The sequence below is a fragment of the Protopterus annectens genome, chromosome 10.part0 (assembly GCF_019279795.1).
Source record: "Protopterus annectens isolate FY-2018-M chromosome 10.part0, PAN1.0, whole genome shotgun sequence".
NCBI classification, from domain to species: domain Eukaryota; kingdom Metazoa; phylum Chordata; order Ceratodontiformes; family Protopteridae; genus Protopterus; species Protopterus annectens.
The window spans coordinates 1,649,470,192-1,649,494,114 of record NC_056744.1 but is presented as its reverse complement, the minus strand read 5'-3'; the positions used below and the strand labels follow the sequence as shown (position 1 = coordinate 1,649,494,114).

At 37.7% G+C, this 23,923-nt stretch overlaps 1 protein-coding gene across 1 annotated transcript in view; it reads left to right on the top strand.

Moving 5' to 3' along the window:
- Window positions 1-23,923, top strand: part of LOC122813850 (zinc finger protein 578-like) — a 57,367-nt gene that overhangs the window by 12,372 nt on the left and 21,072 nt on the right. Inside the window, exons 3-4 of the mRNA XM_044086387.1 lie at window positions 3,682-4,128; window positions 23,434-23,557. Of these exons, the coding sequence (XP_043942322.1) occupies window positions 3,682-4,128; window positions 23,434-23,557 (571 nt within the window). The remainder of the gene's footprint in view (window positions 1-3,681; window positions 4,129-23,433; window positions 23,558-23,923) is intronic.

Genomic DNA, 23,923 nt, shown 5'->3' with positions numbered 1-23,923 from the left:
TGGATTTTGGTAAGATGACCCATTCAGGACTGCTGAATAGAAAAAATGCTGCAGACTTTTGTCATCAAACCCTGACCATATGGCTGTTTCAAAGCTATCCCTGAAAGGCTATTAGCAGATGGATTGAATAATACATTCAGATAGATAGCAGATGGATTGAATAATACATTCAGATAGATAGCAGATGGATTGAATAATACATTCAGATAGATAGCAGATGGATTGAATAATACATTCAGATAGATAGCAGATGGATTGAATAATACATTCAGATAGATAGCAGATGGATTGAATAATACATTCAGATAGATAGCAGATGGATTGAATAATACATTCAGATAGATAGCAGATGGATTGAATAATACATTCAGATAGATAGCAGATGGATTGAATAATACATTCAGATAGATAGCAGATGGATTGAATAATACATTCAGATAGATAGCAGATGGATTGAATAATACATTCAGATAGATAGCAGATGGATTGAATAATACATTCAGATAGATAGCAGATGGATTGAATAATACATTCAGATAGATAGCAGATGGATTGAATAATACATTCAGATAGATAGCAGATGGATTGAATAATACATTCAGATAGATAGCAGATGGATTGAATAATACATTTTCCATATCTTTAGTAGCCAATAAAAGAGTTCCTTGGTGATCGATTCTGGGATCCTTAGTCTTCAGTCTGTACATCAGTACTATGGCCAACGATTGCAGAAGCCTGCATATAATACTGTACTCAGATGATGCACCATTGCTATGTAAAGTAAAATACCACACAACCGCTGAAAGGAGCATACAGAGTAACTTTTTGTCATTTTAGAGAAGCAGTTTAAAGGCTTGTGCCTAATTCTAAATGCACACACAATTACAGCTTTTTTATATCCACTGTAAAACTGCAAACTTCCAAAATTTGAAATCAGAACCATATTTGGAGACACTGTTTCTTAAACAAAATAAAGTGTGTATGGTGTCTTCTAGACAGCAGTGATTCACAAAGAAAACAAACAATACTGTTAAGAAATGCAGTGTGATATTCAGATCTCTTTAGAGAGTCTCATATTACCTCACAAATGTTACCTGAGCTAAACTTGTCTTCAAACTAATTCATTTTAAACTTCTTACTGTTTCATCATATCCAAGAATAACACAGCTCAACGCCTAACTAAACTGGAAGAAATATAGTATAAAACAGCAAAATTTATATGGAGCTGTGCTCGAAACAGATAATGTCCTACTAGTGTTGCAGTGGTCTTTTAGACAAAACGATGACTATGTGCTAATGAATGCACATCAGTTATTTTATACAAATAACAAACCCATTTTCATACTTTGAAGCCCTACATTACACCTAGAAAAGTACAATCGTCCCACAAATTACTTTGGAAAAAAAAAACTAGGAATAAAAACTTGTATGTCGATGCAGTATTGAAGAAAACATTAGTTAATCGGTTGGGAAATGGAGTAATAGTTTGGTTGTTTACCATATAAACACACTGTACAGGGTTTGATTCTCACCTTTGAAAGGGAAATTTGCTAGGATTAAAATGGTTCACAAGGGCAGCTAGCCTAGTGCTTATGTATGAATCCGTGAAAAACTAACAGCACCTGGAGTATCTAGGGGTAAAAATAATTTAACTTCTCAGTGCATTGGGCTAATTCTGGGGTTTGTTGTGTTACTGGTGCATGCATTTAAATCCTTTATGGCTGGGAGTTAACATAAGGGTTAAGGTGTTTACCTCACATGCACAAGGTACAAAGTTTGATTCTCACCCTTGATCATTGTGTGGTTATTAGCTTGGCATGTAGATTGATAGCCTAATATTTACTGGTTAAGGTTTTTACCTCACGGATGCAAGATACAGGGTTTAATTCTGATTTCTGCTTTATTGGCTAGACTTGTAAAGGTATGCAGATGGATAACTTAATATTTACCTGTAATCCTGGATCTTGAACAAATTCCTGTCTGGCATCACAAATACTGAGTACAGCAGCTCATTCTGAAGTATAAAGTCTCCTTTTCTATTTCTAGCTAGGGCAGTAAGGATTTTAAACATCCTGAGAACCCCCCCCCCCCCTGGAGCTTTGTTATACTGCTGCTGCAGTGCTGAACTACACAAAATGTGTGGACCCCTTCCCAAGCAAACATTTTGCTGGCCCATAGATTCTGTAGACTCATAGTCAAGATTTATAGATCTGGGTGTTTATGATTTTAAACATCTGAAGAGCCCCCCCACCAAGTTTTGGTATACTGCTGCAGCAGTGCTAAGGGCTAGGGGGTCACCTTTGCACTGGGGATGCATCTCTTGACTCTTGAGAGATGACCATAAAAGTGATCGTCCCCCCATCCAGGCATACTGTATGCAAATGATGTTCTCCTTGAATTGCACAAAATATCCCTGACTCTACAAGAAGCAACTTAATCACAATTCACCAACCTTAGAGCAACAAATTTCAAACTGATAGCACTACAACAGATGTCATGCTCTTCACTACAGCTAAAAATGACTTCACTTCTTGCCTTAGTCTTAAAAGATTTGAAAGGGAATCTTATACCAACTGTCAAGCAGTAAAACTGTCTTTGTGCGACACTGGACACTTTATAGAATTTCTGTATGTACACAGATAACATTACCTCCAAGGTATTGTCTCAGCTAAAACTATGTTATTATTGACTCTTACGCCTTCTCTCCCCAGTAACATATGTGGCTTTAGCTAAAAACATCCTAGTATCTAAGACTGAATACGCCCTCCCCTGTATTGCGATTCTTTCAGGAAAAATGCACACAAAATTTAAGTAACTGAAAATGAAATACTAAGATTTTCTCTGCTTGATGATTCTAGCATCTAGTATTTTACTTTATATGAACAAAAAAAAAAACTGACTGCCTGTTAGTAACAAAACCAATTTTTTTCTCAGTTCTTTACAAAGTTCTACATCTTGGCTACTGTCCACCTCTTAAGCAGTTACTTCTAATCTGAGAACAGAGCTACTTCCTTAGGAACAGAAAAGACCATACGCTCACTTTGGTCAAACCCAGATTCAAACTAGCTATAGTTGTAAACAATCTTTTCCAGATTAGGCCCAGCTATATGGAAACAGCTACCTGCAGAAGTAAAAATATTGATGATTTTCAAACAATTAAAACAAATATCATAGACAGCACTTGGAGAATGAAACCAAGTGCACCTACATTAGAGAGACTTTAAGTTAATAATGGCAGTTATTCCCATGTAAATGAATGTTTTCCAGTAAATATTTATTCTGAAATGAGTTTTAATTTTTTGCTTATATGTATTGCAAATATGTGTGCAGAAGTAGTGTTTTGTTTCATATGTTTTATAAATTTTACTTTTATGTTAGAAATTTTTGCTGTATTCTTATACCCAGGTCATGGCAGAAAAGGGTCTGTAGATCCGCCCATCTACCAGGTTACCAAATTCTAAAATAAAAATAAATACTTGTGGACTTGGCCTTGATGCCAGATCTAGGTTGTCAGCATGTCTTAGTGTTGATCCCACCTCCAGGTCAGTGTTGTGGGTAGATGCACTATGTCTGTGTCATTGGGCTCTGGAATCTTCTAATTATGTTATCTAAGTAAAATGCATGGATACAACTTATACTGCAGCCATTCAGTGCATTTGTTTCTATATTTTTGCTTCCCAGGAAGACGGTTTCAGTTTGAAACAATACATTACACAAGAATTTGCAAAACTGCACCAGTTTCTCCATGATAGGGAGCAAAAACTCATCCAGCAGCTTAAGAGTGAAGAAGCAGAAGTTCTGAAAGAAGTGGAAAAAAATCTTGAATGCATTAAACGTGATATTTCTTACCATGTGGCAGTGTCTAATATTAGCTTAATGATCAAGAATGAAGAAACGGAGATCCTGCAAGGGACTGAAGAAAATTTGGAATATGTTAAAAATGATGTTATTTCCACACACATGACAGTATGTGATACTAACTTGGTGCTCAAGCATGAATCGGCGAGTATTCTGAAAGAAGAAAAACATGAATCTGAATACATTGAAACTGATGTTATGACCACTCGTGAGATGTTGTCTGATAGAAACATGGAGGTAGGACACCAGGAACCTGTTGGTTTGCTAACAGTAAGTATGTTTTTCATTTTTGCCTCTGCTCAACTTCTATTTTGGAAAGTGGAAAGATTATAAACATGTTTTACAGTTTAATATACCACCAGTCTAAACTATGCAAAATAGTATGCGTAATTCTGAAACGGATTTAAGTTTTAACTCTGGTTGGGGGTAATGCTGTCAACAGTTTATTTATAAATGAATTTTGCACTGATTTTTATAGGCGTTTTGGCAGGTAGCTGAAAGTAATTTATCTTACCCAGGTGATACTGTGATGTTACTGCTTCATCCCATATGCTGTCCTTTGTGCCAGAAGATATTTTTGTATGCCTATCTGGTTAGAGCTAATAATATCACTTGCGCTACAATTAGTTCCAATCCATATCAATGCCAAACACTAAGTGGCGATCTGCTTTGTGATTACTGCACTTTCCCCATCATAGGGAGCATGTCACATCATGAGCAGAAGCTTCTCCCTCCCTCCTAAAAAGGTGTGCATCAGCAGAAAGCTGTACCTTCTCAGCCAGCAGAAAGTCGCACCTTCTCAGCCAGCAGAAAGCTGTACCTTCTCAGCCAGCAGAAAGCTGTATCTTCTCAGCCAGCAAAAATCCGTACCTTCTCAGCCAGCAGAACGCCACACCTTCTCAGCCAGCAGAAAGCCACACTTTCTCATCCCATCTATGCAGCTCTTCTAGTGAATGAAGCAGTAGCATATTGCTCACCTGTCCAGATTTCTTATTCATATTTTCGGTCTGTTTCTCACAAATCTTTTGTTTTTTGGGCAAATCATTGAGAATTAAAGGCATAATAATGATTGAACTGATAATGACAGACATTTGAGTTTCAGATTCAGTTTCCTTCAGAAAATGTGTACTAATGCAAAACTCATTTTTCTAGCGACTTTCTAAGTCTACAGGATCAATATTTAAAGTTTGTCCCTATTTTTGGGGCATTTGTCCCCTCATTATATCTGGCTTTGTCCAGATTTCTTGTGTCAAGAGTTTGAGAGCTATGAGCAATAGCAAACTCAGATCAGCTAGGTCGAACTCTTGCCTCCATCCCTGTATGGCCCAGGACTGGAATTAATACATGCTCTGATAAGAGGTGGAAAGTAAGTTTTGTCAAAATTTTTTTTAAACTAGATGTGTTTATATTAATGGTAACCAAATGCTTGAAGTTGTTATGTAATGAAACTGTTTATAGAATGAAATGATATACTATTTTAATAATGAAATGAAAACTGAATGTATTTATATATCCATAGGAATTTAGGAAAACATACTGGTAGAAGTGCGCAGCTGAGAAGTTATTAGTACATACTTTAGGAGGTAGGTAATTGTATTGGATAAAGTGGAGTATATTGGTGATCCCAGAGGGACAAAAAGAATTTAATACAAAAGCAACAATTTAATGTTGTCTGCGTGTTGTAGTTAATAAGTTGGAAATGAAAGCTGTAAAAATGAAAGTTAAACAGTAGGTAATTAGTGATGAGTAATGGAGAATATGGTGAATGGAATAAGTATATATAGTAGAAATTAATAGATGGATTGGTGCATGTATATTGATTAGTTATGCCTTTCTGATTGTTGAGTGTGTAATGCTGTGTGGGGAAGTAAGAATGTGGAACTGAATGCTGTGCAGTATACAGTGCACTTTCCAGTTGTGCTTAGTTTCCCGTATTGACTGAATATAGTGGCAAGAACGTCATGTTAAAGGAGGTCTTAAAGTACCTCTGCTCTCCTTCCCTGCTGTTAAGTTACTAATGGGAAGTGGAAGGATGTTTTGTTCAAAGAAAGGCCTGATACAGGTGAGCAACAAACAGGCCAAAGTTAACTGAATGCAAGTTGGTAAGAAATATGTGTGTCAACAGTTTGTTTGGCTATCTAGAGTCCAAGTGGAAAATTATTAATCATATTAAATGTTTTCAACATCAATTTAATTTGTAAAGAGTAATGGGTAACTGGTGGAAATAGAGTACATATTTGTGACAAGAGTGTCCAAGGGAAGATAGGAAAAGGACTGCATTGCATATTACAGTAGGAAAATATGGGTAATAAATATTAGCATTCTGTTTGGTTGTTTGGTCTGCTTTTTAGTAATACATTTTTTTTTATGTTGTATTTTTAAACATATGGTAGGTTGGTTATTTAAACAAAGCTGAATATTATATGTTTATATTTAGCATTGTTGATTTTTAATATATATAATACCTTTGGAAAGTTTTATTTGAGTTTTAAGACCTGATTACAGGCATTTTATGTTGGAGGAGAATCCTTTAAAAGCAGCATTTGATTTGTTTGTTCTAGATTCTGATGAAGTCTGTTGCGCACAGATGAAAAGCTATAGTGTGCATTACACAAGCTTAAATAAATCTGTGGTATCTACCTTAACCAACAGTGCCTATTTTTGGATCCATTTTGCAACTAGTGTTTTTGTTAGTAAAATATAGGTAAGGTTTGTCTGCCTTTGCTGAATGAGAGTTTGAAGGGATTTATATGATAGAAGCACTAATTTGTAGGGGGATTTAACAAATAATATTACTAAAATGTGGTGCTCAGAATACAGTGAGTATGGAATACGGTACATGACAACAGTGATTCAATGTTTATTTATCCCAGACATGTTAATAAATATGTTTTTCTTAACCATATCTGTCTAGCTTACTTTCATTCTTTAATGAAATCTGAATCATCCAACACCTTTTCTATATAACTGTTTTCACAGTTTGTCTTTTGCAATAGCTACCACTATCGTGTACCTCTTTCTCAGTTACTGAACGCTGCATCAAAAGTACAGTTTTGTACCTACCATAAATGTAGATGTTCGAGTATTCACCCTGCTGCAGTCATCACACTTGGGTTATCCTGTCGTCAGGCGGTCCCGCAGTCGGCCGGAATTCCAAAGTCTTGGTCCGGTGTCGGTGTTGTCACCTCTTCCCTGACGTCAGTACGCCAGGGGTATATATAGTGCAACCAACGCCATTTTCTTCAGTTTTTCTTGCCCCAGATGTCAGGTGCCCCCAGAAAAGGTGGTCAGAAATTAGTACCAAATGGAGTAACCTCTGTACAAACACAAAATCCCTTCAACTATAAGCAAATACATCAGTAAGGTATTGAAGAGATTTAGTCAGTAGATCAGAGGGGATGGAGGGAGGGTAACCTGGACTGCAGCAGGGTGAACACTCGAACATCTACATTTATGGTAGGTACAAAACTGTACTATGTTCATCGTGTTACCTTGCTGCAGTCATCACACTTTGGTTGAATCCCAAAGCTAAGGTAGGGTGGAGGTATCATAGAGGGTTAGTGGAGGCTATAAGGCCCTGCAGAACTGCAGTGGCGAAGCCCGCCCTGGTCTTAGAGTAAAGAGGTAAGTGATAGTGTTTGGTAAAGGTGTGTACTGAACTCCAAGTTGCAGCTTCTAAAATCTCCTTGGTTGGAACCCCCCTGAGAAAGGCTGTAGAGGTAGCTGTTGCCCTGGTAGAGTGGGGCCTAATGGTAGCAGGAACTGGTTTCCCATGATGGGTATAGCAGAAACGTATGCAATGACCTATCCATTTAGAAATGGTTTGCTTTGATATAGCCTTCCCTTGAGAAGCTGTAGCATAGGATACAAAGAGCTGGTCAGATTTTCTGAAAGCCTTAGTTTTGTCCAAATAGTAACAAAGTTGCCTGTGAATGTCCAAGGAATGCAGAAGTCTCTCACCTTTGTTCTGTGGATTTGAGAAGAAGGTGGGTAAGTGGATGGTTTGATTTAAAGCCACGCTGGAAATCACCTTAGGCATAAAGGAAGGATTAGTTCGTAGAGAAACTCTGTCTTGATGAAAAATTAGGAAAGGTTCCACAGCCATTAGTGCCTGTAGCTCTGAGACTCTCCTAGCTGAAGTTATTGCTAGGAGCAGGGCAGTCTTCCATGATAGGAACTGAAGATCTGCAGAGAAAGCTGGTTCAAAGGGAGGTAGCGTTAGTTTTTCCAGAACAAAATTGAGGTCCCATGTTGGTGTAGGAGCTCTCCTGGGTGGTCTAATGTTTTTTGCCCCTCTGAGGAACTGCCTTAGAAGAGGATGTGAAAATAAAGGTGGATCCATGTTGTATTGAGCTGAAATAGCTGAAGCATGGATTTTAATGGAGGAAAAAGAAAGTCCTTTGTGCAACATCTCAGCTAAATACTGTAGAATGTGAGGCATGTGAGGCTGAATTGTGTCTTTGTCTTTAGCTTGGTTCCATGCACAAAACCTTTTCCATTTGTCCGAATAAGCCTTCCTGGTGCTTGGCCTCCTGGCTTCCAGAATAACACCCAGAACTGCTTGTGAAAGAGGAGCTGGTTGGATGTTTAGTTGATTTGCCATGCAGCCAGATTTAAAGTTTTGAGCTGGCTGTGAAGAATCTGATTGTTTTGTTGCGTGAGCAAATGGGGGATTTGAGGCAATATCCATGGAGCGCTGTGGGCCATATTTCTCAATAGTGGGTACCAGTGCTGGCGTGGCCAGTCTGGGGCTATGAGAATCAGTCATGGTCTCTCCTTTTTGACTTTCAGAAGAACCTTTGTGAGGAGAGACAATGGAGGGAAGGCATATACTGTTAGGTTTTTCCAACTGAAAGAGAGTGCGTCCACTTTCCAAGCTTGTTGGTGAAATGTCCTTGTACAAAATTTTGTTAGCTGATAGTTTTGAGGACTGGCAAACAGGTCTATGTCTGGAAGGCCCCATTTTTGAGTTATCATTGCAAATATCTGTGGATCTAGTTTCCACTCGTGGGGATCCTTGATGTTTCTGCTGAGGTCGTCTGCCAATGTGTTGTTCTGTCCTGGCAGGAATTGAGCTTGTAACTGAACTTGGTAAGCCAGAGCTGTGTTCCATAAGATCATTGCTTGACTGCATAGAGGGTAGGAATGTGTACCCCCTTGTTTGTTTATGTACCACATTACTGTGGTGTTGTCCGTCCTTATTGCAAGTTGTCCTGGATGTAATAGATCCTTGAAGGCTGTCAGAGCTTTCTGTACAGCTAGCATCTCTTTTTGATTTATGTGCAGATTTCTTTGATCTGCAGTCCATAGGCCTTGAATGCATTGTCCTGCCAGGTGTGCCCCCCAGGCGTAGTCTGAAGCATCTGCTGTGATAGTTTGCCTGGCTGGGGGCAAGGTGAAAGGTTGACCCTTGTTGAGGTGACATGCCTGTGACCACCATAGAAATTTCTGTTGTAGGCAGGGAATGAGAGATATCATTGTGTCCAAGCTGTGGCTGTGTTGAGACCATACGCTTTTTAGGTACCACTGTAATTTCCTCATATGCAGCTTTGCAAATGGTATTATTAGTATGCAAGATGCCATGAAGCCCAAGGCCTGCAGAATTTTTCTTGCAAAAATTAATTTTTGGGGGTTCCTTTTTGTTGCTTATTAGTACATACTTTAGGAGGTAGGTAATTGTATTGGATAAAGTGGAGTATATTGGTGATCCCAGAGGGACAAAAAGAATTTAATACAAAAGCAACAATTTAATGTTGTCTGTGTGTTGTAGTTAATAAGTTGGAAATGAAAGCTGTAAAAATGAAAGTTAAACAGTAGGTAATTAGTGATGAGTAATGGAGAATATGGTGAATGGAATAAGTATGTATAGTAGAAATTAATAGATGGATTGGTGCTTGCATATTGATTAGTTATGCCTTTCTGACTGTTGAGTGTGTAATGCTGTGTGGGGACGTAAGAATGTGGAACTGAATGCTGTGCAGTATACAGTGCACTTTCCAGTTGTGCTTAGTTTCCCTTATTGACTGAATATAGTGGCAAGAAAGTCATGTTAAAGGAGGTCTTAAAGTACCTCTGCTCTCCTTCCCTTCTGTTAAGTTGCTAATGGGAAGTGGAAGGATGTTTTGGCCAAAGAAAGGCCTGATACAGGTGAGCAATAAACGGGCCAAAGTTAACTGAATGCAAGTTGGTAAGAAATATATGTGTCAACAGTTTGTTTGGCTATCTAGAGGCCAAGTGGAAAATTATTAATCATATTAAACGTTTTCAACCTCAATTTAATTTGTAAAGAGAAATGTGTAACTGGTGGAAATAGAGTACATATTTTTGACAAGAGTGTCCAAGGGAAGATAGGAAAGGGATTGCATTGCATATTACAGTAGGAACATATGGGTAATAAATATTAACATTCTGTTTAGTTGTTTGGTCTGCTTTTTAGGAATAAAACATTTTTTTTGGGATTCAAAGATGGCCACCATTCTTTAAACACTGCAATCCTACAGCTCTTCAGATATCAGAAATAAAAATCAACCCTGTGGAGGTATCTTAAGATTTACTATGCTAATTGGCAGCAATAACTATAGTACTAGGATCTATCTTCGCTTCTGAGAGGGAAAAATCAAGAAAAAATAATTTGTAACAGCAAGATTGGAACTGATGGTCAGCCTGACTCTGAACAGAGCATCAAACAAAGGATTCATATATCTCTCAGCTGAATTTCTACTCCTGGTATAAATCTGTTTACAGCGTCTCAAAATGTCAAAAGAAGACAAAACTATGGAAATCACAACTACTAAAACTAAGCTGTCAGCATTGCAGTCTCCGGAAAAGGAATTTATATTTAAAAGACAGAAAATAGTTACACAAAAAGAGTCTGCAAAAGCAGGAATAACAAACAAACCAGATCAACCGGTCAGCATGGAGGAAATTAAATCAGCACTGTTACCTATTCAAGAAGCCTTAAAAGATTTATCAACTCAAATGCTTACGTTTAGTGCCACATGTAATCAAATCTTGGAAAGGATGGATAAATCAGAAACCAGAATAGCTGAAAGTGAGGATAAAATAATAATGCTTACGAAAAAAACAGACACTCATGATGCAGACATTCAAGCTATGCAAAATAAAATTCTGGACTTGGAAGCAAGATCCAGACGGACCAATATAATTATTAGAGGGATCCCAGAAACAGTTCAATACAATGATCTTAATACTACCATAGTACAAATACTTGAAATACTTTTTAAGGATTCTGACAGTGTTAAACAGATTGTTATAGAAAGAGCACATAGAGCACTCAGAGAATCATTTGCTTCAAATGCACCTAGACCAGTCTATGCCAAAATATTGAATTACCAAGATGTACGCAAAATACTTCTAACTACTAAAAAGAATGGTGGATTTATTATGTGGCAAAATAACAAAATTTCCATGGCACAGGACTTACCAATACAAATAAGACAATCCAGGCAAATGCTAGCTCCATACTGCAAGTTTTTGATTGAAAAAAAAACATTAGATTTCAAATTAAGTTTCCCAATACTTTAATTTTTACAGTGGATGGTACTAAATACTCAATAAACACTAAAAAAGAAGCAAGACCTACCTTTCTGAAGCTTTTCAAGTCACTGCCACCTTCGGAAGTTTGATCAGAGCATCCAGGTTTTCTTTCAGCATCAGGACAGATGGGACTCCATAACTAATTCGAATTTTTTACCCGGAAGTTTTCAGTTTTGACATACATTCACAAGAATTTGCAAAATGCACCGGGGGGGGGGGGGGGGGGGGGGGGGGGGGGGGGGGGGGGGGGGGGGGGGGGGGGGGGGGGGGGGGGGGGGGGGGGGGGGGGGGGGGGGGGGGGGGGGGGGGGGGGGGGGGGGGGGGGGGGGGGGGGGGCGGGGGGGGGGGGGGGGGGCGGGGGGGGGGGGGGGGGGGGGGGGGGGGGGTGGTGGGGGGGGGGGGGGGGGGGGGGGGGGGGGGGGGGGGGGTGGGGGGGGTGGGGGGGGGGGGGGGGGGGGGGGGGGGGGGGGGGGGGGGGGGAGGGGGGGGGGGGGGGGGGGGGGGGGGGTGGGGGGGGGGGGGGGGGGGGGGGGGGGGGGGGGGGGGGGGGGGGGAGGGGGGGGGGGGGGGGGGGGGGGGCATCATACTAATAGGAAAATATGGCAATAAATATTGTATTCTGTTTGGTTGTTTGGTCTGGTTTTTAGTAATACATTTTTTTATGTTATTTTTAAACATATGGTAGGTTGGTTATTTAAAACAAAGTTGAATATTATATGTTTATATTTAGCATTGTTGATTTTTTAATATATATAATACCTTGAAAGTTTTTATTTGAGTTTAAGACCCGATTACAGGTATTTTGGTGTTGAGGAGAACTTTAAAAGCAGCATTGATTTGTTTGTTCTAGATTCTGATGAAGTCTGTTGCGCATGATGAAAAGCTATAGTGCATTACAAGCTTTAAATTAAACTAGATCACCTTAACTAACAGTGCCTATTTTTGATCCATTTTGGTAACTAGTGTTTTCGGTATAGTAAAACATAGGTAAGGTTTGTCTGCCTTGCTGAATGAGAGTTTGAAGGGATTTATATGATAGAAGGACCAATTTGGTAAGATTTAAATAAATAATATTACTAAATGTAGCTCAGAACACAGTGAGTATGGAATACGGTATATGACAACAGTGATTCACTGTTTATTTATCCCAGACATGTTAATAAATATGTTTTTCTAACCATATCTGTCTAGCTTACTTTCATTCTTTAATGAAACTAATCATCCAACACCTTTCTATATAACTGTTTCACAGTTTGTCTTTTTGCAATAGCTACTACTATCGTGGTACCTTTCTCAGTTACTGAACGCTGCATCAAAAGTACAGCTTTGTACCTACCTATAAATGTAGATGTTCGAAAGTATTTCACCTGCTGCAGTCATCAGTTAATTTGGGTTATCCTACCGGTTGTATGTCCCGCAGTCGGCCGGAATTCCAAAGTCTTGTCCGTGTCGGTAAGAATATTTCTCCTGACGCCAGCACGCCTAGTATATAGTGCAACCAACGCCATTTTCTTCAGTTTTTCTTGCCCCATGTCAGGTGCCCCAGAAAAAGGTGGTCAGAACTAATTAAATGGAGTAACCTCATAGACAAACACAAAACCTCTTCAACTATAAGCAAATACATCAGTAAGGTATTGAAGAGACGAATAGTAGACGAGGATGGAGGGAGGGAGATTGACTGCAGAGAACACTGAACATCTGGCGATTTATGGTAGGTACAAAACTGTACTATGTTCATCGTGTTACCTTGTTGAAATACTGTTAATTTTGCTGAACTTAAAGCAAGGTAGGGTGGAGGTATCATAGAGGGTTAGTGGAGGCTATAAGGCCCTGCAGAATGCAGTGGCGTAAGCCCGCCCTGGTCTTAGAGTAAAGAGGTAAGTGATAGTGCTTGGTAAAGGTGTACTGAACTCCAAGTTGCAGCTTTCCTAAAATCTCCTTGGTTGGAACCCCGAGAAAGGCTGTAGAGGTAGCTGGGTTGTCTGGTAGAGTAACAATGGCAGGTGAACTGGTTTCCCATGATGGGTATAGCAGAAACGCATGCAACACCTAACGCATTTAGAAATGGTTTGCTTTGATATATTTTCCTTGAGAAGTTGTAGCATAGATACAAAGAGTTGGTCAGATTTTCTGAAAGCCTTAGTTTTGTCCAAATAGTAAACAAAGTTGCCTGTGAACCAAGGAATGCAGAAGTTCTCACCTTGTTCTGTGACTTGAGAAGAAGGTGGTAAGGATGGTTTGATTTAAAGCCACGCTTGAAACTGCCTTAGGCACAGTTGCTGATTAGTTCAGAGAACTCGTCTTGATGAAAAATTGTGGAAAGGTTCCACAGCCATTATGCCTCAGGCTCAGACCTCCTAGAAATAGTTATTGCTAGGAGCAGGGCAGTCTCCATGATAGGAACTGAAGATTCCTGCAGAGAGAAAGTTGGTTCAAAGGGAGGAAGGCTAGTTTTTCCAGAACAAAATTGAGGTCCCATGTTGGTGTAGGAGCCTCCTGTGGTCTAATGTTTTTGCCCTCTGAGGAACTGCTCCTTAGAAGAGGATGTGAAAATAAAGGTGGATCCATGTTATTGAGCTGAAGAATTGAAGTATGGATTTTAATGAGGAAAGTCCTTTGTGCAACATCTCAAATACCAGAATGAGGCATGTGAGTATTGAATTGTGTCTTTGTCTTTAGCTTGTTCCATGCACAAAAACCTTTTCCATTTGTCCAGGCCTTCCCAGGCCACTGGTTTGTGAATAACACCCAGAACTGCTTGTAGTGGTTGGTTGATGTTTAGTTGATTTGCCATGCAGCCAGATTTAAAGTTTTGAGCTGGCTGTGAAGAATCTGATTGCTTTGTTATGCGATAAATGGGGATCGAGGTACACCATGGAGCGCTAGGGCCATATTTCACAGGTACCCAGTGTTGGCGCACAGTCTGGGGCTATGAGAATCAGTCATGGTCTCTCCTTTGACTTTCAAGAACCTTGGTAGAGAGACAATGGAGGGAAGGGTATATCGTTAGGTTTTTCCAACTGAAAGAGAGTGCGCCCACTTTCCAAGCTTGTTGGTGAAATGTCCTTGTACAAAAATTCTTGTTAGCTGATAGTTTTGAGGACTGGCAACAGGTCTATGTCTGGAAGGTCTCATTTTGAGTTAATATTGCAAATATCTGTGGATCTATTTCACCTCGGGGATCCTCTTGATGTTTGGGGTTGAGGTCGCCTGCCAAATGTTGTTCTGTCCTGGCAGGAATTGGAGCTTGTAACTGAACTTGGTGTTTGGAGCTGTGTTCCATAAGATCATTGTTTGACTGCACAGAGGGTAGGAATGTGTACCCCTTGTTTGTTTATGTACTACATTACTGTGGTGTTGTCCGCCCCTTATTGCAAGTTGTCCTGATGTAATAGATCTCAAGGCTGCTGAGCTTTCTGTACAGCTAGCATCTCTTTTTTTTGATTTATGCAGAGCCTTTGATCTGCAGTCCATAGGCCCTAGAATGCATTGTCTGCCAGGTGGCCCCCCAGGCGTAGTCTGAAGCATCTGCTGTGATAGTTTGCCTGGCTGGGGGGGCAAGGCAGAAAGGTTGACCTTGTTGAGGTGATGCCTGTGACCACCATAGAAATTTGCCAGTAGGGAACAGAGATATCATTGTGTCCAAGCTGTGGCTGTTGAGACCCATACGCTTTTTAGGTACCACTGTAATTTCATATGCAGCTTGCAAATGGTAATATTAGTATGTGATGTTAGCTTCCAAGGCCTGCAGTATTTTGCAGTTAATTGGCCTTGTTGCCATTGTCTTGAAATATTGTTATTTAGAGTTGCTTGTTCATGTGAAGACAAGTTTACTCACATTGTATCTAAGTTGGCAAACTATGAACAGTCAGCTGTGAGAGTACTCAGATTTGACTTCTTTTCGCTTACTGAAAATTCTGTATAGTTTAGTAGATGCTTTACAAAGCCAGATGATGTAAGAGAGTGTCTTGGCTTTCTGCTTGATGAGGCAGTCATCCAGGCATGGATATATTTGAATTCCTCTGTTCGCAGTATGCAATTAATGGAAAGCAAGCATTTTGCAGAAGACCAGCCAGTGATGTTTCAAAAGGGTGGTGCAGAGACTATAATGGTTTGAACTCTGCAATGAAATGGAGTATCTTCTGCAACTTCAGTCTGAGTTAGGACATGCAGGCATGCTCCTTGAGGTCCAACGTTACTAGCCATGCCTCTCGCCCAACATGGAAGTAGGCTGCTGTGGTGTTAGCATCTTGAATTTGGGTACTGTAGGCAAGTGTTTAGAATTGAAAGGTCCAGAATTGGTCTCCAGGCATTGTCCTTCTGGGCACTAGAAAGAGTCTTGAGTAAAACTTGCCTTGCTCTGGAGTAGTACTAGTTGAATGGCTCTCATGTCCATGAGAGTTGTAATTTGTTTTGTGCCTGCCTATTGATTTTGTGGCAGGTTTGGTATTCCTCTTCATTGGCAAGGTGTGAAAATTAATCTGTATCCTCGTGAAATTATGTCTAGGACCCACGTCTTTGTGACTATGTGCCAGTTGTCTGCAAAAGTAGTTTCTCAAGGGGTTGCCAAGACTATTGCTGGGCCAGATGAGGTGCAAGTCATTGAGTTTGCCTTCTGTGGATTGAGACCTGTCTTCCTCCTTCTGTGTAGTGCCCACTGGCAAAGGTTTGTACCTGGGCTTGTATGTCCTCTCGCCCTTGTAATGCCTGTATTTACCCTCTGTGGTCTGCCGCAGCTGGAAAGGACCACTTTTGTTTGCCAGTTTCTGCTGGAAGCGAGGAGTTGTTTATTGGGGAATGTTTGGATTAAGCTTTGTAGATTTAGAGGTAGTGGGTGTAGGTTTTTTGCATGAGGTTTTCGTGTTATAGTGTAGAGTTAGGAATTTAGATAACCAGAGACATTCAAGGAATGTGAAAAACCTATGTACATCCTGGTCCAGAGGAATAGTGGATAGGCACTGGGTAGGGATGGGATGTCAGATTTGCTTCCAAATAATTTATGATATGCTAACATACTACAATCTAAGGTTGTCTCTTAATGTTAGAAATAGAAGTACATTTTTGATAAGCTTCATATGTGGATAATAGATTCTTGGAATGTCAAAGGACTCCAGAACATGAAAAAAAGGAAGCTGTTTTTACATCTGTTCTTCCAGTCAAAAGTAGACTTTATTTTATTACAAGAAACTCACTTGACTAATGATCAGTGGGATACACTGAAGGATAAGAAATGGATTAGAAAGATAGTGGCGGCGGAAGGGACAACAAACAGTGCAGGGGTGGCAATTATAATTAAAAAACGATACCAAGAGAAAATCTTAGATGTCAAAATAGATAAAGAGGGACGGTGGTGTTTGGTGATTCTTATTTCCAAGTTCTATGATAAACCCATATTACTTATGAATATATATGCCCCTTCCACTAATCAGCATCATTTTATAACTTCAATTTACTCCATTTTACAACAATATAATAACTGCTATATATTAATGGGAGGTGATTGGAATTCGTATCAAGATCCCAAGTTGGACAAATTAGGTCTATCTAAAGCTTTTAATAAACAGGCAATGATAGCATTGAAGGAACTTTAATCCGATTTCAGACTATATGACCCATTTAAACATACATACACACAAACGAAAGCAGAGAATTTTACTTTCTACTCTAGTTGCCATAAAATGTGGTCGAGAATTGACTTTTTTTTTTATCTCGGAAGTATTGATATATGCTGACCCTTGTGTTTCTACCCAAGCACGACAATTATTGGACCACTCCAAAATCACATTAACATTAAATAATAATAATATGAGTAATAGAAGACTTTGAGGATACAATTGGTCTTTAAATCCATATTTACCGAGTAAAGAAGACATATTGAAAGAAGTTAAAGGGACATTTAAACAGTTACTTCATAACCTCCTCAAGAACAGACACCCTGTTGATATAGAATGGGCTACAACTAAAGCCCAAATAAGAGGGATTTTTCTTCAGAAAGCTACTTATTATAAAAAAATGCAAAATAAAGAACTACAGGAGTTGGAAACCAAAAAAAATATTAGACCAGGAGTTAATGAGGAACTACAACAAACAAACAGAAATAGACTTATTAAAATGTTAAAAAGAGCTATTTTTATTACATAATAGTAAACTGTCATTTTATGAACAGAGACATTTAGTAAAATATGCGAATCATATTCAGACTCCCTCAAAAGCACTGGCACGCATTATTAATCAAACGAAATCAACACTATTAATCTCAGAAATATATTATAATAATATGACATATACTAATAAGGCAGACATTATGAATACCTTTGAAACAATATTTAATCAGGTATATGGTGACCAGACACTTTTTCCAGATAAAGCTAGGGAAAATTTCTTACAGAAGATTACATTCCCGAGTATTGATAATGAATCACATAGGGATTTAGTTAAACCGATCTCAGCGGAAGAGGTAACAGAGATAATTAAGAAGCTGAAACCTCATAAAAGCCCCAGGGCCGGACGGATTGACCTCTGAATTTTTCAAAACTTTTAGTGAGATTCTGAGTAGAATACTGTCACAGACATTTAACTACATAATTCAAAATAAAATTAATGATCCCCACTTTAATGCCTCAAAGACAATTCTGATACCGAAAGAGAAAAGTGATTCTAAAAACCCAGATAATTATAGACTCATTTCACTCTTGAATATAGACATGAAAATTATGACATCCATCCTGGCAAATAGGCTGAAGAAGGTCATAAATTTGATAATATCGGAGGAACAGGCGGGGTTTATAGATGGGAGACAGACCACTGATAATACAGTAACGCTTCACACATTAATTTCCTATGCCAAGCATAAAAATCTTTATATGCACTCATAATTGATGCACAGAAAGCATTTGACAGAGTTAACTTGGTATACTTATTTGACATGTTATCATACTTTAATATACCTCAGGATTTCATTTTAACATTAAGGAAAATATATAACAACGCATATACAAATATATTTATCAATCAAGACTGCTCTAAGAGAATACAAATTAAAAATGGAACCCGACAAAGGGTGCCCATTATCTCCTATTTTATTTAATCTTTATTTGGAACCATTATTTTTACACATTAAACAAAATGTTTTTTATAATCCCCCATTATTATATGGTATGAAGATAAATATGGCTGCCTTCGCAGATGATTTAAACATATACTGTACCACACCTGTGTCAGATACCGAGAAAATATTAAAAGCAGTAGAAGACTTTGAGAAAATCTCTAACTATAAACTTAATTTAAAAAAAAACAAAATATTCCCATTAAAGACACCTACACCCTTTTCATTGTTACCACTGATGGGACAGGTAATGACTCTGAAGAAAGAACAAAATATCTGGGTATTGTGTTTTCAACTGATAATAGAGATTTTTTTATAAACAATCTTAAGTCAATTTGGGATCACATAACATTGGACTTGAAAAGATGGAGTAAATTGAAATTACCAATAATGGCAAGAACTGCAATTATCAAAATGAATGTTCTTCCCAGAATACTATATATTCTTAGAGCTACACAACTTAGAATCACGAGGAAGTTTTTTAAACAGCTTCATATAGGACTAGGGAAATTTCTTTGGGAACCTAGGAAAACGAGGATAACATATGAGAAACTGATGGCCCCAAAGAATAGGGGAGGTTTAGACTTACAGGACTTTGAAACCTATTATTTGGTAATTAATGCTAACAGAATTTTAAGGGCGATTCACTTTGATAGATCAAGTCTGAAATGGGCACCCACATGGTTGGTCCTAACTTATAGACATCTAAATGGAGTGGGAATTAATTGTAAAGCACTACCCTTTCTGAATAGAGGAACACTCAGTAAATATGACTTGATGGAACATATTAAAAACTATGTAACTTCAATTCAAAATCTCTTTACTTCATTAAATCTACTAAAGTATATGATGGTGTTTCAGCCACTCCTCAAGAACCCAAATTTAGTAATTGGGAATCAATTGATAGACTTACAGAAATTCCCTCTAAGGATTTAATCATGCTGGATTTATACCCCTTCCTTGGGGTATCAGTACACGATATTTTAAAAGAGGAAAATCTTCCCATTTCTTATCTAATTATTATGAGACAACTAAAAGATCTGGCTACAAATTATTTCAATAACTTTGAATTTAAAGAAGAGGACTTAAATATATGTCGTAATCTGTGGGATGCTTTGTTACAAGACAAAAAGATATATAACTACATCATATAAACTGATAAAAGAGATGAAATATAATAAACATACTCTCCTATCGAATTATTGGAGGGAAAAATTAATATTGGCTGATGACAGCAAGATTTTGGAAGCATTTAAACTAACATTAAAGTCAGTATCCCCCCAAAAATTACTATTCACACAACTGATGATATTTTATAATGCCTACTATACCCGTCTTACTCTTCATAAATTTGACTCAAAGAATTCCCCTAAATGCCCACATTGTATAGATCAGACAGCTGACCTGTTGCACATGTTCTGGAGTTGCAAATGCATCTTTAAACTTTGGAATTCATTAAAACTTCAATTACAGAAAATGGGCTACCAACATTCAACACTCTCTTGGGAATTTATGATCCTACATATTCCCCCGGATAATTTAGACAAATCAAAAAGGATCATAATCATGAATATTTGTTTATTAATGAAACTGTACATAGCTTCAAATTGGTTGAACCCAGACCAGACATCTTGGGAAAATTTTAGAACATTAGCAATAAGACATATCTTAGCGCACAAATTGTTAATCAATGACCATAAAAAAAGCATAAACAATATAAAAATATGGGAGCAAATCTTTAATATTGCGTTGGCCTAGAGGTTCCTATCCACTTTTTCTCAGGACATATATTTATAGGACAGATTCAGTCTTAGATTTGATACAGATTGTAACAATAATACAGACCACTGGTTTTCTTTTTTGTTGTGTTTCCTTTTTAAAAATATATGTTAATATACAATATTTGTGTAATTTTTGGAAGCAGTCGTGTATATATTATGTATATATATATAGTAGTTTGTAGTCATGTAATTGAAAAACAATAAAGACGGATTATTGAAAAAAAAAAAAAGGAATAAAACATTTTTTTATGTTGTATTTTTAAACATATGATAGGTTGGTTATTTAAACAAAGCTGAATCTTATATGTTTATATTTAGCATTGTTGATTTTTAATATATATAATACCTTTGGAAAGTTTTATTTCAGTTTTAAGACCTGATTACAGGTATTTTATGTTGGAGGAGAATCCTTTAAAAGCAGCATTTGATTTGTTTGTTCTAGATTCTGATGAAGTCTGTTGCACACAGATGAAAAGCTATAGTATGCATTACACAAGCTTAAATAAATCTGTGGTATCTACCTTAACCAGCAGTGCCTATTTTTGGATCTGTTTTGCAACTAGTGTTTTTGTTAGTAAAATATAGGTAAGGTTTGTCTGCCTTTGCTGAATGAGAGTATGAAGAGATATAGATGATAGAAGCACTAATTTGTAGGGGGATTTAACAAATAATATTACTAAAATCTGGTGCTCAGAATACAGTGAGTATGGAATAAGGTACATGGCAACAGTGATTGCAATGTTTATTTACCCAGACATGTTAATAAATATTCCTTCAGATAAAGTCCAAATCAGGTGGCTCAAAGAGATGAACTACCAAAAACAAACGCCACAAAGCAAAGAAAAAATCCAAGACTGATGACTAATAGTAAAAACAGTTCACCTGGTAAGAGCCCAATCCTTTAATGGAAAATACAGTTTGAACAACATGAGCGCTTTCGTCTGTAAAAATACAAACTTCATCAGATAAAATCACACAAAAACTGACATCCTTTATATAGAAAATAATTACCCCATAAAATGATTAACTTCAATAATTCAATCAATCAATAAAATCAATAAAGTCATAAAAACTTTTTTTAAAAAGACATAGTACTAGGTGAGTTTTGATGCATCAAACCAAAAAAGCCTGAAAAGGCTTTAATGCACCTGATAGAACTTTAATGAACATTTTGATTAAAAATGATGAAAATAATTATTAAATGTGTATGTATAAGTAGTACATATCAAGTGTTGACCAAATAAAATGTTTCTGTGCTATGTGTTTTTGTTTTCTAAAAATTCAAGCTTTTTCAAACTATGTTAGCCTTTCCTACTAAAATAGCTTTAATGTTGATGTGTTCATTTAAACCAGGAAAAATGTTAGATTTTAATCTAAGTTGCCATCTAATTTCTTTCTGCAACAAAATATTTTTTGGATCTCCCCCTCTGTTTTCCACATCAACAATATCAATGATCCCAAATTTAAACAATGGTGAAGGAGACTGACAAATAGTGGTGTGTTTGTATAAGGCACTTGTTTCCTTTTTAGTTTTTATATAATTTCTGTGTTCGTAAATCCTATCTTTTAGGTGACGTTCCATTTTGCCCACGTAAAAACATGGGCAATGACAACAAGTTGCCAAATACACCACCATGGAGGTGTAACAATTACCCCTGCAAAATTTTACTAAACTATTCAAACCATTGTTCAAAATAACACTGTTTCAAATATTAATGTAAGGACATTGGGCACATCTGCCACATGGGTGAGTACCCCTACTATTCTTAAGAGATTGGTCTCTTCCTTCCAATGTTCTTTTAAAGTTGTTACCCACTCGGTGAATGAAAGTAGGTTTGTTGCCTATAATGTCCAAAATTTCAGTATTGGTCTTGAGAATAGGCCAATTAACATATAAAATCCTCTTAAAATTCGAAGAAAAGTTGTTATGTTGAATAGAGCAGGAACCTGAAAATTCTTTTGATCTACCTTCTAGTGTATCCGTATTTAAAGTGTATCCGTATTTAATAAATGTTAATAAATATGTTTTTCCCAACCATATCTGTCTAGCCTGCTTTCATTCTTTAATGAAATCTGAATCATCCAACACCTTTTCTATATAACTGTTTTTACAGTTTGTCTTTGGCAACAGCTACCACTACCATGTACCTCTTTCTCAGTTACTGAACGCTGCATCAAACTGCAAATTGCAACATGTCCAACTGCCTTTACTCAGATTTGTAAGCTCATCTTTACTGGCTTCCTCTCAGTTAACGTCAGTAATTCAGATTTCAACATCTATAACATTTTTGCATGAATAATGCTTCAGAAAAAAACATTTTCACCCTTCAGCACCAGCCTCAATGTCATCCCCCACTTAATCTCCTCTGGCTAGTATGAATACCACCTTTGGCATCCCATTATAATGTGCAGCTGGCCTAGTGGGACTACCTTGACCAACAAACCAGAAGTAAGTAAATAAATAACTAAATAAAATTAATAATTAGGGGAAGCAGAATTTGTACTACAGTGATGCGATTTAAGTTACCTCAAATGATAACTACCTGTACTGGAAATTGTTGGATTAGTATGAATACTAAAAAAGCAGATGGCCATTTTAAAATACAAAGTCTTGCAATGCTGAGTCCTGGAAAGTGGAGACTGACTAGCAGAAAATAAGGAATTACTAAGCATAAGATTGCCATTTCTCAGAATATACCCTTTTCTTCAAGGTACATTTTGGGGTAAGGATGCAGGGGGCTTGCCCTTCCCTGCAAAAAAACAACTTTATAAGAGAACGTCAATGTTTGACAGTTGCTGTTCTCTTGTTTCAGTCTTTTTTTCAGTGTTTAAGACCCTGCATTGTGAGTCTCAACCTTTTGAGTAGGAAGCCAACAAATCATTGTTTTATGCATAATTTTCAGTTGTATAGACAAGAGTCATACTTACTGTGTTGCATATTGCCCACATCTCTCACACTGTGTACGACCTTATTCTGTTTATTAATGCACGTTTAGCTGAAATGGGCAGATGCAGTCCAGTTTACTTTTCTAGTAAGTTAAAATAATGGCACATATTTCTGCCCAAAAAAAACATAGATATGTTCCAGTCAGTAAAACATAAGATGAAGCACTGTGGTTGTGAACATTTCAGGTACCAGAAACCTTTGACGATGCTATCACTTTTTCAGAAGAGGAATGGAAGATGTTAAGAAAACAAGATAAAGAGCTTCACAGAGAAGAGACGATACACAACTATGAAACCTTAGTTTCAGTAGGTAAGTGTAGCTCAGTTTTGTCTTTAATTTGAAAGTTATTAGTGTAATATGAATTTTCTTTGCCAATTCAGTTCAGAACTGTTTACATTGTACCTAGTTGTGCCAAGTAATTGCTGTCTTTTTACATTTGCTATAGTCCAGCCATGGTGAACATCACTTTCCTCTCTACTGGTCTCATCTGATGCTACCTCCTTACCCACTTTATTGTTTAAGTATTCCTTGCATAGTAATGCTTGCTGATTTTATTCATCTTCGCCGTTCTTTGTCTTACAGTTCAATACTTTTTAAACAAAGTCATGCTTCCTTTCATACCTCTCAACTCTCCCTAATATTTTCTCAAAATTTTGCTCTATCCCTCCTAAAATT